The sequence below is a fragment of the Cloeon dipterum genome, chromosome 1 (genome assembly GCF_949628265.1).
Source record: "Cloeon dipterum chromosome 1, ieCloDipt1.1, whole genome shotgun sequence".
Lineage (NCBI taxonomy): Eukaryota > Metazoa > Arthropoda > Insecta > Ephemeroptera > Baetidae > Cloeon > Cloeon dipterum.
Window position 1 is genome coordinate 5616949 of NC_088786.1, and position 15524 is coordinate 5632472.

At 39.1% G+C, this 15524-nt stretch overlaps 4 protein-coding genes across 5 annotated transcripts; 2 read left to right on the top strand and 2 right to left on the bottom strand.

The window, feature by feature from the left end:
* The first annotated feature begins 3809 nt into the window (after window positions 1-3809).
* Window positions 3810-6770, top strand: LOC135948357 (uncharacterized). Of its 2 annotated transcripts, none has more exons than XM_065497583.1 (6): window positions 3810-3985; window positions 4048-4306; window positions 4367-4523; window positions 4584-4655; window positions 4829-5283; window positions 5839-6770. In XM_065497583.1, the coding sequence occupies exons 1-6, from the start codon at window positions 3924-3926 to the stop codon at window positions 6130-6132; spliced, it is 1299 nt and encodes a 432-aa protein (XP_065353655.1). In that variant the 5' UTR covers window positions 3810-3923; the 3' UTR covers window positions 6133-6770. The 2 variants fall into 2 exon arrangements, with proteins under 2 accessions (XP_065353655.1, XP_065353653.1); XM_065497581.1 differs by having other exon boundaries at window positions 3811-3985; window positions 4826-5283.
* A 645-nt stretch (window positions 6771-7415) lies between these two features.
* Window positions 7416-8442, top strand: LOC135947964 (nucleolar protein 16). The gene is made up of 4 exons (XM_065496980.1): window positions 7416-7641; window positions 7713-7821; window positions 7955-8167; window positions 8229-8442. The coding sequence occupies exons 1-4, from the start codon at window positions 7541-7543 to the stop codon at window positions 8397-8399; spliced, it is 594 nt and encodes a 197-aa protein (XP_065353052.1). The 5' UTR covers window positions 7416-7540; the 3' UTR covers window positions 8400-8442.
* A 135-nt stretch (window positions 8443-8577) lies between these two features.
* On the bottom strand, window positions 8578-11237 carry LOC135947963 (uncharacterized). Its single transcript, XM_065496979.1, has 4 exons — window positions 11059-11237; window positions 10688-10880; window positions 10447-10622; window positions 8578-9095 (listed from the first exon to the last, which is right to left on the bottom strand). Exons 1-4 carry the CDS (start codon window positions 11197-11199, stop codon window positions 8919-8921), a joined length of 687 nt encoding a protein of 228 aa, XP_065353051.1. The 5' UTR covers window positions 11200-11237; the 3' UTR covers window positions 8578-8918.
* Window positions 11238-12923: 1686 nt separating this feature from the next.
* LOC135948340 (serine beta-lactamase-like protein LACTB, mitochondrial) lies at window positions 12924-14898 on the bottom strand. The gene is made up of 5 exons (XM_065497563.1): window positions 14501-14898; window positions 14167-14357; window positions 13739-14115; window positions 13406-13687; window positions 12924-13331 (listed from the first exon to the last, which is right to left on the bottom strand). The coding sequence occupies exons 1-5, from the start codon at window positions 14772-14774 to the stop codon at window positions 13043-13045; spliced, it is 1413 nt and encodes a 470-aa protein (XP_065353635.1). The 5' UTR covers window positions 14775-14898; the 3' UTR covers window positions 12924-13042.
* Window positions 14899-15524: the final 626 nt, after the last annotated feature.

Consider the following 15524-nt stretch of genomic DNA (forward strand, 5'->3'; position numbering starts at 1 on the left):
AGTAAAATTGCGAGATTGAGTTGCGCTGCCAAAATAATGCGAGAGGTCCATTCATGAGCATTATTTTTCTTGAGCGAGCGCACGTGTGCAGCAAGTCCATATTTCCTTTCTGAGCGGTGCGAGAGAATAAGAAGAATTATGAAAGGAAAGGAAGACACGTATTTACGATGAATGTGATGGACACTAGAGGAGTGCAAAAAAAATCGAAGTTGGAGATCCATTGTTCATTCTGTATTGTCATTTCGTTGTATTTTTGTATTTGATCTAAATATAAATCCGATTTTAAATCGAAACTAATAAAAATTTTTGGACCTCATTAATGGTGAGGTCGAAAATTTCCATTTTCCTTTACATGTTTCTGAGATCAGAGCCACCCTATTTCATAAAGTATGCCTTGTTCCATTCCCAACAACCAAAAGAAATGCACATATGAGGATTTTAAGTACAAATTTTATGTGTACACGTGAAATAAAACAACCAACTTCAAGTGTTAGCCTTTTCTCAAGTCCTATTCTTAATATTCTAATCAAAATTAAATTATTTATCCAAGTAAGAGCTACTAAGAAGTTGTTTTTTTGGGCCAAACCCATAAAAATTGGATCAAAAAGACCAATAAAAATGGCTAAAACTTCTACTCGGATTTGCAACATTCAAGTAAAATGTTTGGAGCTAAAAAATATGAGAATATTTTAAAAACGTTTAGAGCTCACTATAAAATTTATACGCAAATAATTGAATGGAGTCCTTTTAATGTGTGAATGAAGATAGGTTAATTTTCTGACACAAAATCCAACGTTATAATCTGGAAAAATTTTTACTTTGAACACAAGTCAGGGAGAAATCTTAGTTTTTTTCCTTTAGTACCATATAACTGATCGCTGGTGAATTTGTTTTAAGAAGACCGGATGCGAGCTTGTAGCTATCAAGCTTAATTCCACTGCTGACGGCTAGGCAGGATTAGATTTAATAATTACTACACTGAGCACAAATTTAATGCAGCAAAATCTAAATTTAGCGCAAGTAAATCCGTTTGATTAAAGTATAAAATTATTTTCGTTTTGTATTTATCTTGATGATTTTTTTTTAAATCTTGATTAGTTTTTATTGTAAGATTTAACAACTCTAAGTTGACAGAGAAGCACTATGATCTTTGAAAATCTTTTCCAGTTCTGGATGCATATGGATTGGAAACAGGAACAGACCATCTTCTCTACTTTTTTACGCTCTGCATCTGCATGCGGCGCGACAGAAGAAGCGAGGATTTGAGTGACGCGTTTTCTTTTTGTAACGCATGTTTCCGCTAAAACACTTTGAAAATCGCTTCCGCAGGCCATTAATAAACGTCTCGTGGGCCAGCAGGGGCCGCGAAGCGCAAGTTAATGCTCGATTTTTCACCACTCGGCGGATCGACAGGCAAACATCACCAAAGTAGACATCCGCCCCGAGAACAAAGAGCCAACCAACCACCACTCGCGCTCTCAATGGCGCTTTCTTCGAAGAGCCAGAATTATTGTTGTCTGTCTTTTCGCTCGCGCCCGCGGTTTATTTCGAGCTCGTAATTTTTTTCTGCAGCGCTCGCTTACGTCCACTTCGTTTAATCAGCAGGTAATTAAATTAGTTTTGGTCCGGATATTTTTGTTTCGGCGACGGAAGCGGTGCGGGCACGTCTCATTAGTCTGCGTCCAGAACGCGTTCACCGCCAAGCCTAAGTGCTCTAATTTCCGCCAATCGGGCCTACGCGCCATGCCCCATATCAATCAAATGCGCCGAGTGAAAGAAAAAATATCGTCTCTCGCCTACTCGCTCGCATTCCTACCCTCAACCAGAAGAGATGCCAAAAATCAGCAGTTTTATTTTGGGCGAATTTGTCATCGATAGCATTAAATTGATAGTCATTATGAGTTTAATTTTTACAGATAAGTAGATTTAAAATACCACACGATTTTAGGAGCGATCAAATGTTTGTTTGCCTATAGTGCCAATGAGTATTTTATCTAATATTTGTTACATGCTTTAAAGTTTTTGGGTTAATTTCTTCAATTTTTACCATATTGGATTTTTCTTATTTGCTCAATTGGATTCTAAAAAAATAAAAATAAACGATGCAAAATTAATCTGCTATGGAACAACGAATATGAAAAATATTAAATTGAATAGTTACTTCTCGAATATGAAACTCTACTTGACAGGGAGGTTTCAACACCTTAGAGGACAATTTTTGAGTGCGAGCTCATCCATCTGTTTATTTGGCGTAATCAATTACGAGGGAGCAAGTGAAATATGACGCTGCGCCGTTGAAAACCGCGAGCGGAGTTTTTAATGTGCCGAAGTGGGTGCTTTTGCTTTTTTACGCGCGGTGGCGGCGACTCTTTTATTTAATCCTCACGCTGCGTAGACACTAGAGCGGTTTTTTTACCCGCTGCTCGTAAGTCCGTTCGCACTCGATGAACTGTGTTGAGCAGTGCGTCATGAACGAACGAGACGAAACGAGGGGAAAGAGAGACACTTTTCTCGCACCAAATCGAGTGTAAATAACACGTTTACAAACGCGAGAGTGAGATGGAGCCGACTTCTCCAAATTTTCTCTTGACGCGCGATGCATGTTTAGTATTCAGAATATCGGGTGTGTCGGTGATGCAGGCCAAAAATGCTCAAAGATAGTTCGATATGAACGTGATGAAATGCTATGCGAGTTCACCGTTTGCACCGTGCTTACTTAGTAGTTCATGAGCGTAACCGAGCGTAACTTTGTATCTAGATTGAGCGACGGAATAACGAGCGACATGGGCTAGTTTTGTAGTTTGTACTCGACCTCGTTAACGCCCAGATTCATTCAACATAATTATATATATGCAGCTTCGTTCTCTTGCCTGCGCGAAACCCTCAAAGTGGATTTTGGGCACAACGTTGAAAGTTCATTCCTATAATTAGTTTTCATTTTTAAATTTACTTCTGATAAAGGAAATGGCAAGTCAGTCTATTTTAGTTTAAACATCAAACCGTTGTGTATTGTGCAGTAACAAAATATACAGCGTTTTGAAAAAATGGGTCTTTTTTGTCACGTTTTTGCATAAATAAATGTGGATTGTATATCATACATTAAACTCTAACAAAATTAAAAATTAGATTATATATCGTTTGTTTCAATTGGTTAATGGCTTAAATAATACTGTTATGATTCTTAGTGGATCGGCACAGGGCGAAAATTGCAAATTATTCGAATTTGAGGATGCAATATCAAGCAGTTATGATCGATAAATATTCTGTACAATTTGCAATAGTAAAAATAGGAGCTTGCAGCCACAGTAAAAATTCAAAATTTTCAGGATTTCAAATATGGAGTCAGTTGAAAGGCAGCAACTTTCCTAAAAAAATTACGGTGCTACTTCAATTTTGGCTTCAACTGATTCCTAAAGGGCGAGTTCATACATTGGCAACAAGGATTCTTCCAGTATTAATCCTCTTTAAGTCATCTTAATACACATTATTCGATGACTTTGAATCAGTTTATATAGTAACGAAAAAACATTCGAGCAAAGTAATTCACTCCATTTAAATCCGTTCATAGTCAATAACAATTGTTTCATGATTTGATTGAATCATTTCATAGGCCTTTACATGTCAAAAAACTCGGCCAGTCTTTAGTCTTTAGAGTTGGTCGACTCCTCCAAATACGGGCGTTTTTTCGAGTAAGACCCGAACAGTAGGCTACCTGCGACGCAAGTTCGAAGAGCGGATTGCATACATTCATTTCCAGCGTGGTTCCGCGCATGTGCGTCAGCACCATCCCGTCAACAAGGAAAACAAAAACAGAAATCTTGCCAGGGGAAGGAGGAAAACCAATTTAAAATCGTTCGTCGCTCTGTCGTCGCGAAATAAACTCTGGATAGTCTATCAAAGGTTAGGCCATGTCGAGATGCTAAATGATGCTAGCAACTGAGCGTGTGATTCACGAGCCCAGCAGCATGTCAGCTGAGAAACTTAGGTGAGGAAAATGTGCCTAAACCAAAGAAATTGTTAAATTCATAAATATTATGGAATAATCAGGCGGCAACGTTTGGAAGGGGTGAAGCGGAGCCTGATCGAGGCTGGGGCACCACCCGACCTGGATGTGGTGCTGAAGCCGCTGTTGCGGAAGGCGCGTCAGGTCCACGCTGCCTACATCTGCGACAACAGGTACGGCGTGTGCGAGGTGTGGTACAAACTGATGCTGATGCTGGGTGCCACCGAGAGCAATGTGACCAACATCAAGGCTGACTGGCAGGCGTTCGCCAACCTCCTCGGCTACGACAGGGACACCATCAGGGTAAACAATCCTAAATTGATAAATTTGATGCAGGCTTGATTTAAATATTTCCTCATGCAGTCCATCCAGAACGTATTCAAGGGCGTCGAAGACCCGGTCACCATCACACTCATCGCGTTCATGCAGAAAAGTGATGCCTCGCTAGACAAAATCATCGAGGCACTGCAGGCCATGAAGAGGGAGGACATCCTCGAGCAAATCAGTGGTCCATTATCAGGTTTGCAACCCCACAAAAAATATACCTTAGGTTTTTGTTAATTGGTGTTTATGATTTCAGATCTGTGCGAGAAGGTTATTCAAGAAAATACGGACCAAACCATGGTCTCCAGTGACAGTGGCTTTTCTGAAGGTATGCTTTCCTGAATAGATTTGCTTATTTTTTTTTAAACCAGAAACATCAAGCAAACAAATGTTTTATTTGCTTGATAAACACCTCCCTTATTTCATAATTGAGCACCTGAAAATCAGACCTTGAAGATTGATATTTTTAGTAACCAAATTTCCATTGAATTTAATCAGCAGAGAACTCGGTGGTGATAAAGCCTCGCTTCGTGCTGCCTGTGCCGTGTCTGCTGCGCAGCAAGGAGGAACTCAACTTCAGCCTGATCTACTCGACGTTCAAGAGTCAGCAGCAGGTGTTATCAACGTGCGCCAAACAGGTGGAGGCGGACAGAGACGTGCGCGAGCACAGCGTGATGGTGGCCGCAGCCGACGAGGGCTACGGGAACGACGCCGCGCCGCCTCCGCTTCCTCAGGGCGGTGAACAGTTGGGGGCTGGCCAGAGAAGCGCCAACTTTGACACCACCGTTCTGCTGACCTTTGTCGAGGACGGTCGGGAAGCGGCCTATGAGGTCGCGCGGGCTCTGCGCGCCACCACCAACAGCCAGGGACAGCATGTTGGCGTCGTCATTCTGGAGGAGAATGAGAGCATCGTCAACGTGGACCAGGACGCCTTTGTCAGGGGAGTCTTTGAACAGGTGAATATTATCATCATTACCACCCGACCAAAATTGTCTATTACGAAATTTTATTTTGCTTATTCCTACCGACAATCAATTTCTCGCTTCTGGTCTTTAAAATGTTTTTATTTTTATATTTGAAGCTATTAGAAAAGCCAGGGCTCATTTAATTTTGCAATGCTCCAAAGTGCGGAGAGAAAAAAGCCTAAAATGGACACCAATTTTGGGATTTTACGCATTTTTAATGTTGTGTTATTAACAAAATGGTCATGTTGGATGGCAATTTAGTCTGAGATTATGAAATAATTAATTATATTGTGAAACCAATGGCAATATTTTTTAATATAATTTAAATTTTGACCAACCAACATTAAATATTTACGATCTAATTATCAAATCCATGTATTAAGGAACAAATTGCGCAATGTCGCAGAAAACCCACCGTTAATCTGTTATTTTATTTTATTTTTTCTGAAATATGTGTTGATTAATAGCCAATTTTTCAATTCATTCGACTTGACTCGTTAAAATTATGGCAATCCACCAAAACGAAATGTTCATTATTGCTTCCAGGTGGATTATGTTGTTCCGATTCTGAGTGCAGATTACGCTGCGACTGTGAAGCCAAACAGTCTGTTAGATGTTTCCGGCAGCCTGGACGCGCAGTACGCTAGATATATCTACAAGCTGATTCAGAATTACTACGTTGAAATGGGCTGCATGAACAAGAAGATCAGGTCGATCGTGCCGACGGGTACGGACAACTCTACCATCACGTACCTGACCAGTGATCCCGTTTTCAAGGCTCGGAAACTAATGCGTGACTGCGAGAAATTCGCCGATCTGATCTGCCGCAGGAAAAGCTAGTGTTGCATTTCTTTCACAATGAGTGCTAATCATTTTACAACATGATGTTGTTGATTGAAATCCTTTAGTGTTTTAATTGTGATCAGGCCTGGACTGCCTGTGAAGGGTGCAATAATGCCATGAATTAGACTTAAATCTGGACTTAAACAAGTTGATTAAATAGTGTGCCAGCCAATAGGCGTTGCTCGATTGCAGTTAGGCCATGACTGTGAAGTGAAACAAAGTGATTGCTTAAAGATTCTCACTGTGGTGTTTTTGACATACAAAAACATGACACAAATTTTACAAATTGAAAATATTTAGCAAGAAAATATTTACATTACAAGTAGAGATACTGTTAAAAAATGCTTGAAAATATTGCAACGTGTACAGTAACGCAGATTTTCAAATCTCTAAAGGAAGTTATTGTTATTAGAATGTATTTTTAACAAAATGTGTAAAGATCTATTTAAAATTGTCAAAATTGTTTATCTTAAAAAATGTAAGACAGAAATATATTGGATAAAAATTACAGCTTTTGTCTAGAAGTGATTATTTGTGAAATTTATTATTTATTATTATGAAGCGAATAACATAGAAAAATAACAACAGGTTAATAGGATTACGGATCAATAAACAGATTATGAAAGGTAGCAAAAATTTTGATTCAAGCACTGTTAGACACAATACCACCTCTCATCTTTAGGAATCGCCAAAATAAAATAAAAACATAAAACAAGATGGCGACAGCCCTGCTAACAAAATAAAAATATTTCAGTTCCTATACCTGGTCCGCTAAGCATTGATTTTTTTAAATAATTTGAAAATTGTATCTTCTCCATATCAAGAGAGCTCAAGAACGAGAGTAATGAGATTCGCGGGCTTTGCGATTGTGCTGCACTCTGTGTTTCGGGGTGAGAGAAACACATACGAATCATCGATCATCCATAAAAGAAAACAAAACAAGCACGGCCAGCACGCTCAGCCCCTGCTCACTCATATGGCGCGAAAATGCGCCAGCTAAGAAGTTCTGCAGCCACACACAGGTGGCAGGTCGATAGCTTTTTAAGCCAATCAGAGGCCGTCTCGGAGTTTGTTGCCGGTTACGCCCACGGGAAGAGGGAGGCGTAGAGGGGCGTATGTGCGGAGTTTTTCGTGGGCGTAACAGGCAACTAACTCCGAGACGGCCTCTGATTGGCTTAAAAAGCTATCGACCTGCCACCTGTGTGTGGCTGCAGAACTTCTTAGCTGGCTCATTTTCGCGCCATATGAGTGAGCAGGGGCTGAGCACGCTTCAGCAAGGAGAAGGAAGCAAGCCGCGATCTGTGTCTGTGGGCATACAATACACTAAATCGCACGTGGAATTTAAATATTTGAAGACTTTTTACTTATTTTAACGGTCTAAAGACTTAAGATTTAAGTTTTCAAAATGCCAAAAGTTAGGAAAGTAGCTAGGAGAAAGAAGTTCAGACATACCGTCAACAGGAAAAAGCTTAACAGAAAGAAGAAGAGGCTGCCCAACATTCCCTGGTAAATCATCAACTGTTTATGTACTTTTTCTTTCCTAAACATGCAAAACTTAACTTACATTACGTTAACAGCGAGGCTATCAAAGAGGCATGGGACAGCACCAGGTCTGTCAACGTCAACTTGCGCCAAATGGGCCTGTCCAGTGATCCTAATGTGGCCTTAGGACTCCCCAATTCTAAGGTAGTACCTTATCTTTCAATTAATAGGACTTTTGCTATTTTAGTTTGTATTTTTGCCTACTAAAAAATGAATATCATAATTATGAGTGTTCGATCTACCAATTAAAGTAACCAATTTTAATTTCTTTTCCCAGAAAAAGCTCGCAGAAGCTAGACAGTTCAACTTGGAAGAAAAGGTGCCCAAAAAGAAGAAATCAGCTCCAGTTGAAGATCCATTTCCGAAATTGGCAATCGCTGAGCGGTTGGAAAGAGAGTCCAAGGAGAGGAAGAGGAAGACCCTGAGGCTGTCCACAATGCAGGTCGACAAATGTGCCTACTACATTGAGAAGTATGGCAACGACTACAAGGTACGAACTGAGCTCATCAGCTTTTAGACCTGTGTGTAAATTAAAACCACCTTTATTTTAGGCGATGACACGAGACAAAATGAATTATGACCAGAACACGTGGAAGCAGCTGAGGGCGCAAATCAAGAAATTCATGGAGTGCAAAGAACAGTGGGACGAGTATTGGAAGTCGAGGGACATGGAGGCGCCTGAAAGGACTGTCGTTAAAGAGGCAATGGAGGATTCTGATTAATTTTATATATGTTTACCTTAAATATACGAACAATTAACTCAGATTTTTTATCATTATTTTGATTTCTTAATTTTCTCACCTAATTTAAATTTAATAATGCATGCTTCCAAGTCAGCGTGTGTTGTTTTGTCGCCAGTTAATTCAATGAACTGATATAGAAATTATGGCCAAAACGGAATTTTGTCATTACTTTGCTTCTTTATTCAGATTTAAAAACAAGCTCCAGGGAGCGTTTACATAACGTTTTATCAACAGTTCACTTTATTTAAGCTTTGAACGGCATATTGCAGATTTTCATAACTTCTTAAAGAAATTCAAGCCTTGAAATCGTCACAGAGAGAAATGATTGCGTATAGTACAAAAGTCTTAAACTAAAGTCATTTCAAAATTAAAATGATATTAAAATTACAGAACTTTACACTTAGAGTAACATCTATTTTGATCAAAATGGAAATGCATCACGGAAACAAGTAGACGCGATATAAAGAGAGATGCTCCGTTTCCCGACAGATTCGTTCGTTAGCGTGTGGCAAGACGGAAAACTTCAGACTTGGCGTGCGCGATTGATGGGTGCACTGAGGTAGCTTCGGGGCAGCACTGCGTCCCGAAAACTCTGACTTGGTGCTTGCTCGGAGGTATACTCTGCAAGTCCAACGCCACCTCCACCTGCTCGGGGGTCAGAGCGTCTGCCTTGTCCTAAAACCAAAATTCATTTTAGCATTTTTAGTTCTTTGTTTTTCATGAAAAACTTTCATTTGAGAAATAAATTTCTTCAATATTTCCTGTTGGAATTTTTGTGCAATGTTTTGACCAATAGATTTTCAATAGCGCGCTGCGCCAGCCGCCAGTGACAAAGGGTATTTAAAATTGCATTAGAAAAAATGTCTTCCGGCCTTCAGGAGCTATCAAATTTTAGGTTTCAAAAATTGTCAGTTGCGCCAGCCGCCGGTAAAAATGGCCAGCTGCCGCCAAGCAAAAAATTCGGCTTAGCCGGTCCCGCCAGCCGCCGCCTTAAATCTCGCGGCTGAGACCTCTAATTTGAAACAATGTTTTTGGCAAGAATTACAAGGTCATTAATATTTTATAATCATTTTAAGAAAAAGAAAGAAATACACGCAGGTTAATATTAAATTTTGATTTTTTGTGAAGGGAGGGCGAGTGACTGGCAAAGTGTCAACGCTACTTGACATTGTATCCTCTTTTAGATTTTACTCGGCAATGATTGAAGCCAGAAAATTTTGACGATCGCTGATTCAGAATTATCTGCAGCTAATATCGAGGCTGTGGATTTTTTTTTGGGATGTTAAGTACTGTTACAGGGCTGAAACAGCCGCTGTACAAGGTATTTAATTTTCCTTGTAGAAATTTTGTTGGTAATTTTTCCGCGCAGCGTAGAGCCATTCAGTCTATTTAAATTTAGTTAATAATATTTGATCTGCGAAACATTAGACTTTTGTTGATTGCTGTCTTCGATCATTGATAAAAAAATGTAACAAAACAAAAGTTAAATACCATCTTTCGAAACACATTCTGAGAAATAATTTTTACTAATATAATTAATATTTAGTTACAAGCTTAAGAATTTACAGGAATCAGCCAAAATTAACGAAAAATCTAATTCAACGGCGTGAAAACAATTTTCTATTTATCATTTTATGCTCCTTTCACTCCACAAGCTTAAGTAAATCAAATCTCATAAATATTATGACTTATTTCTTTAAATATTAATTATACAGTAAATGAAACCTAAAAAATGAAATACTTAACCAAGATGTTAGGGCCAGGTATAGAAAATAACAATTAAAAAATATAATGCGGCGTAAAAGAGACAAATTTGTCCAGAATTGATTATTGTTAGTCTCTCATTCTCCATTAATTTTTTAGATTTATTCCATTACTGGTCATATAATCTTGAAAAAATACATATCTCATTCTCCTACAAGAATCTGCAAAATCATTCTATCAGCCTACCAGGCTAATATTTTATAAATTCCGTTGCGTGTAAAACTGGAATCTGAAATATATAATGAATAATCATTCTATATACCTGTTTATTTGCAAAAATTAGGACTGGTGCGTGGCTCAGTCTCTCATCTCCAAGAAGTCTTTTCAATTCGATCGCCGCCTTGGCCGTCGGTTGTGTGGAATCGACAACAAAAATCAGCACGTCCGTGTCTTGGAGGTAGTTATCCCAGTACTGCCGCACTTTTGCTCCACCACCAACTGAACAAAAACATTCATTTTACAATTAGTGGAGGTGCAAAGTAGCCAAAGCTTGATTGTCTTACGCTCGTAAATTTTTAAACTGACTCCGTTGTTGATGAGATTGACGGCGTTGAAACCTTCTGTTGGTGTCACATTGGCGATTGCAGACTTTGTGCTTTGCGGAGCTGTGAACTGGGCCAGAATGGAACTTTTGCCGCAGCTCTCGAGGCCCAGGACTAAAATTTTCTTTTCAGACTCTGGCCCTTCATCTTCGATCTGAAATTACCGAATACCTATTAATTATTTGGTGAAAGTTGATGACTATGATAACATTCAATTGATAAAACTGACTGCCGAGATGGGAGGAATATTATATTACTCGCGATAATTTACAAGCACAAGAGATACCGTGAATTGTTTGGCATGTTTTCTCTCAAAATATATGCACACGCACCCGTGAAACGTCTTCAAAGCCTTCATCGATATTGGCGCCGTTTTGCCGCTTCTTCAGATAAAATGCGACAAAAGCAGACGCCTGCAAAACAGCTCCAGAGAGGAAGAGTAAAAATTTCTTATCGGTCCATATGCCTGCCATGTTTACTAGCGAGCTTGACTTTTGCGAAGAAAGAGGCCGCTGAATCCAGCAAAGTAGGGTTGGGAATATCAAAGTTGATATATCAAAAAATATCGATATTTCAAATATCATATCAAATATCAAGCCTGATATTTGATATATCATATCAGGCTGATATTGATATCTAAGTCGGATATCAAGGTTGATATCAGTTGACATTTTTGACCGACAGATGGCATTTTTCATGCCGGTTTTCGCATAAAAGTTTAGGATCAAACTGTACTTTCCGTCCCCAAACATGGGCGTAACCGATATTGAAGTTTTCGCAATGCACAAAGGCGCGAAAAATGTCTCAGCTGATCGATCACAGATGATCTATCAGCTGTGGTCAGCTTATAGTAGCTTTTGTGTTGAATGAAAATTAAATTAAATTGTTTGTAAACAATGGTCAGCAACGTCAGGTAGGTCAGGTTAAACCCTGACAACAATAAAGTCCACACACGCCAGCTGATCGGTCACAGATGACCTCTGTCAGCTGGCAGTACCACATTTACTTGCTGAATTAAAATGATATGTAATAAATTGTTTGTAAACAATAAATGTTGATTTGAATGGTGAATAATTAAGAACTTATATTGTAACTAATCCAATCAAAATGTGTACAAATAACGCGAATAATATTGCAAACATTGCTCTGCTGTTGGCATAGCCCCCAATAAATTACAAATTGAAATACTTAATACAAAACAGCTGCTACGGTTTAAGGTAATTTCATTCTGATTTCTCTTATGTGTATCTATTAAACTCAATTATTTAATACCAGATGAAGGTTGAAGAGCACATATGATGTGGAGAAAAACACCCCAATATTTTAATTTGAAGATAAATTGACGCTCTCACATTATCAGCTGATATTGTAAACATCAAACTTAAAAATTAATTTTAAATTGGCACAATTAAATTATAATATTTTATTAATTACCTAATGATAGCTATTAATTAATTAATAAGACACCCATGTTGCGGGAAGGGGGGAAGGGAAAGCAGCCAGATGCAAATTTTGCCGCCATATGGTGGGAGCCGACACACCCCTTATCAAACATCAGTTTTAAAGGCGCGCAATATTTAAATTATTTGAATACTCATTCCATATGACTGCGGAAAACCGCCATTTTTCAAATGTTTTCTTATTTAACCGATATTTATGAAAAAATCGGTGAGAAATGCTTAAAAAATCGTTTTTTAAGCCTTAAAAATAGCCATAACCGGTTTCGGTTCGTCCGGCAGCCATTTTTTGATCTGGAAATATCATCGTTGATATATCAAATTCTGATATTTTTTCGCTGATATATCAGTGATATTGATATTTCAAATATCATATCAAATATCGATAATCGATATTGTTTTTTTCACAAAGTCCCAACCCTACAGCAAAGAATGAATTGCTTAATCAGCGCTTGCGCCACCACATACCATGAATCAAAGTTACCGCGAGGGGAAAAGTAATTTTTGGTTTGGCTCCTCTTTCTTTATTTTGATATACATAATTTAATGGCCTAAAACGTTAAAAAAATAGAAGCGTGAGATAATTTCAATGGCAGCTATTTATTCAAATTTAAATTTCAAATAACAATGCCAACAAGAAAATGAGCAAAAGAGATTTTTCTCTATAATACATTCAAACTCTTTAATTAATTTTCGATCTTTAAATTTGTCTCTAATTATAGCATAATTCATAAACGAACCTCATTTAATATTTTTATTTTTGGCCCACAATGATAAATACACTCCAGACAAAATATTTTTCCTTATTAATTCACACAATCCACCCATCTTGCTGGACAAAAACGAAGATGAGACACAATCACAAATAATGCTCTTCGATTATTCGAGCGATATCGTCAGCAACCCCGGCCAGGCCGACATTCTGCATGTTCATCAAGATGGCCACGCAGATTCCTCTGGGCGGGGTACTTCTGGAGCAGTCTTTGATATCCCTGTCCACGGGCTTGATCAGCAAAACGCTACTGGCCCCAACAGCGGCACCAGTGTGGAAGGCAGAGAAGGGCTGCACGTCGCCGCCTCCAGTTGTCCCATACTCGGCCACAAAAGGCACCACCTGCCAGCCCAGTCCGTAACCATTTTCTCGGTACCTAACAAGAGTAAGTAAGCAAGCACAATTAAATTCAATCCATGGTTAAATTAAAATTGTTGTTGGTGGTTTCACCTTTGGCTCTTGTTCTTTTGCTTGGTCACTGGCACGACGGTCCACATTTCACGGACCGTTTCAGGGTTGAGAAAGCCTGGCGGCAGACCAGGAACGCTAATTTTTTGATCTGTAGCGGACGTTTCAGTCATGCTTGGCTGCCACTGATAGGAATAGAGCATTGCGTTGCCGAATTTGAGCAGGTCCCCTACTGTTGAGACGAAACCACCTCCAGCCCACTTGTACGAGTTGTCTGAGTAAGGGACATTTGCAAGGCGGCCGTTTTTCTTGGTCAGGTAATAGCTGCCAAGTGAGATTAATTGATGAATAGTTCTACATCCACTTTGAACCTACTTTGCCCTGTTGTAAATAATTGGTTCTGGCTCGTCCAGCCTGGTTTTGTGCAAGCCTAATTGGCTGAAGAACTTCTTGGCGTGTTTCGTGAACTCTTCCTTGCTGGCGCCTTCCACCACCGCACTAACCAGAGTCCAACCGTGAGTCGTGTAAAGGTATTCAGTTCCGGGCTTGGAAAGAAGTTCGTCCCCATCGAACAGTTTTAGAGCCTTCTCAACAGACTCAAACCTCTCCTTGTTGTACACCTCCTTCTCTCTGGTGCTCTTTTCCTTCTTGGACTCCGGCTCGGACAGCTCATTTTCCGACTGTTCCCCTTTTTTCACGTAATGCCTGATGCCTCCAATGTGACTAAGTATCATTCTTGTTGTAATGTCCACCTTGGGAAATCATTTTTTAATTCTGATCTTTTTAAATCAAGAATTAAGCACCTTTTCGCCGTTGAAGGATTTTTTTGGGAAACTAGGCACGTACTCTTGGACCGGTTTGTCGATATCCAGTTTACCGTCCTGCCACAGTTTCGCCACCATGGCCATTGTCATGCTTTTGCTAATGCTGGCGATTCTCATCACGGTTTCTTCGTGGCACAATGTTCGCGTCTCAACATTCGCCAATCCAATTCCTACGTACAAAAGAGCATTAATTAAGGGTTTTACACGTAACATTTACAATTTCACATCAGAAAAAAAAAATTAAAATACATACCTAACCATTGACGCAACAGATTTTCAGAGTTAATTTTGAATCATCTTTTTCCAAACATACCTTCTTTCCAAACGACTTTCCCGTCGACGCTGACTCCAATGACAACCCCAGGAGCGCCGACCTCGCATTTAATCTTCAAAAGAGCATCCCTGGCCTTTTCCTTGGCCAACTCCAATTTTCGACTGGCATTTTTTGACGGCGTTTTTTCGTACGGCGAGGCGCAATCGGCAAAGACAGGCCGGAAATCGTTCCCTTTGGTGGGCTCACTGTAAAAGTTGGCAAGGACAGCGGCCGAACCGGCGGCCACCGTGACTAGCAATCTCGTGTGGTTCATCTCTCGACTGGGGATATCTCAAATTTCCATTTCTCCATAAAAGTCACAAGATGACGGTGTGAAACCGTGAGTGTGAAAGCTGCTGGTTAAGAAGAACGCGACAACGCGAACGCGTCTTGTCTGTAAACAAATATCAGCTGACTTCGTATGTTCTTATTCTATTTTATGCCAAAGTAGTTCTTCTTTTTGCCACCGCAAGTAGTGACGAACTTTAAAGCACTGCCGCGCTGCTATAAGAATTTTTTCGCAATATGAAGAAAATTATAAATTTTATTTAATTGAGCTTGAGCATCGCATAATTTGTACATTATTAACGTATTAATTTTCTGGCATTTTAATTTTCTATTTTATTCTTCAAATAATACAAAACTTAAAGCATTAGTTAAAATTATAATTTTTCTAGGCTGATCGAAGTTTATTCAAAATTAAATTGCAATCATTGCAAGTTAGATGGAATTGGAATTGATTATCAATAATCCAGCATTAAAAACATACATTTTGTATTTTTTTAATTTTTCACTAATTTTCTGTTCTGTAGAAAAAATTTAAATTAATAAAAAATATTCAAAACAATTAAAAAAAGTTGGAAATTTAACGCCAAATAACACTCAGTCACAAGAAGTAGTCCTTAATTATTTTCAAGAGGATCATAGTGTGTTTTCGGGAGACTTTTAAGGGTAATTGTCAATTTTACCGACTTTATTTCTCCATCCTGAATTTTACATATGTTGTTAGGGGTGTTTCATAGTG

What these genes read in the sequence shown, in the direction of transcription:
- LOC135948357 (XM_065497581.1), top strand. Translation starts at nt 3,924, where the DNA reads ATGATGCTAGCAACTGAGCGTGTGATTCACGAGCCCAGCAGCATGTCA. An exon ending in ACGACAGGGACACCATCAGG is followed by an intron (nt 4,307 to 4,366) that starts GTAAACAATCCT and finishes TTCCTCATGCAG; the next exon opens with TCCATCCAGAACGTATTCAA. An exon ending in AATCAGTGGTCCATTATCAG is followed by an intron (nt 4,524 to 4,583) that starts GTTTGCAACCCC and finishes TTATGATTTCAG; the next exon opens with ATCTGTGCGAGAAGGTTATT.
- LOC135947964 (XM_065496980.1), top strand. Translation starts at nt 7,541, where the DNA reads ATGCCAAAAGTTAGGAAAGTAGCTAGGAGAAAGAAGTTCAGACATACC. An exon ending in AGGCTGCCCAACATTCCCTG is followed by an intron (nt 7,642 to 7,712) that starts GTAAATCATCAA and finishes TTACGTTAACAG; the next exon opens with CGAGGCTATCAAAGAGGCAT. An exon ending in TAGGACTCCCCAATTCTAAG is followed by an intron (nt 7,822 to 7,954) that starts GTAGTACCTTAT and finishes TTCTTTTCCCAG; the next exon opens with AAAAAGCTCGCAGAAGCTAG.
- LOC135947963 (XM_065496979.1), bottom strand. Translation starts at nt 11,199, where the DNA reads ATGGCAGGCATATGGACCGATAAGAAATTTTTACTCTTCCTCTCTGGA. An exon ending in GCTTTGAAGACGTTTCACGG is followed by an intron (nt 10,881 to 11,058) that starts GTGCGTGTGCAT and finishes CGGTAATTTCAG; the next exon opens with ATCGAAGATGAAGGGCCAGA. An exon ending in TAATTTTTGCAAATAAACAG is followed by an intron (nt 9,096 to 10,446) that starts GTATATAGAATG and finishes TTTTGGTTTTAG; the next exon opens with GACAAGGCAGACGCTCTGAC.
- LOC135948340 (XM_065497563.1), bottom strand. Translation starts at nt 14,774, where the DNA reads ATGAACCACACGAGATTGCTAGTCACGGTGGCCGCCGGTTCGGCCGCT. An exon ending in GAAAGTCGTTTGGAAAGAAG is followed by an intron (nt 14,358 to 14,500) that starts GTATGTTTGGAA and finishes TTTTGTACGTAG; the next exon opens with GAATTGGATTGGCGAATGTT. An exon ending in AATCCTTCAACGGCGAAAAG is followed by an intron (nt 14,116 to 14,166) that starts GTGCTTAATTCT and finishes TGATTTCCCAAG; the next exon opens with GTGGACATTACAACAAGAAT.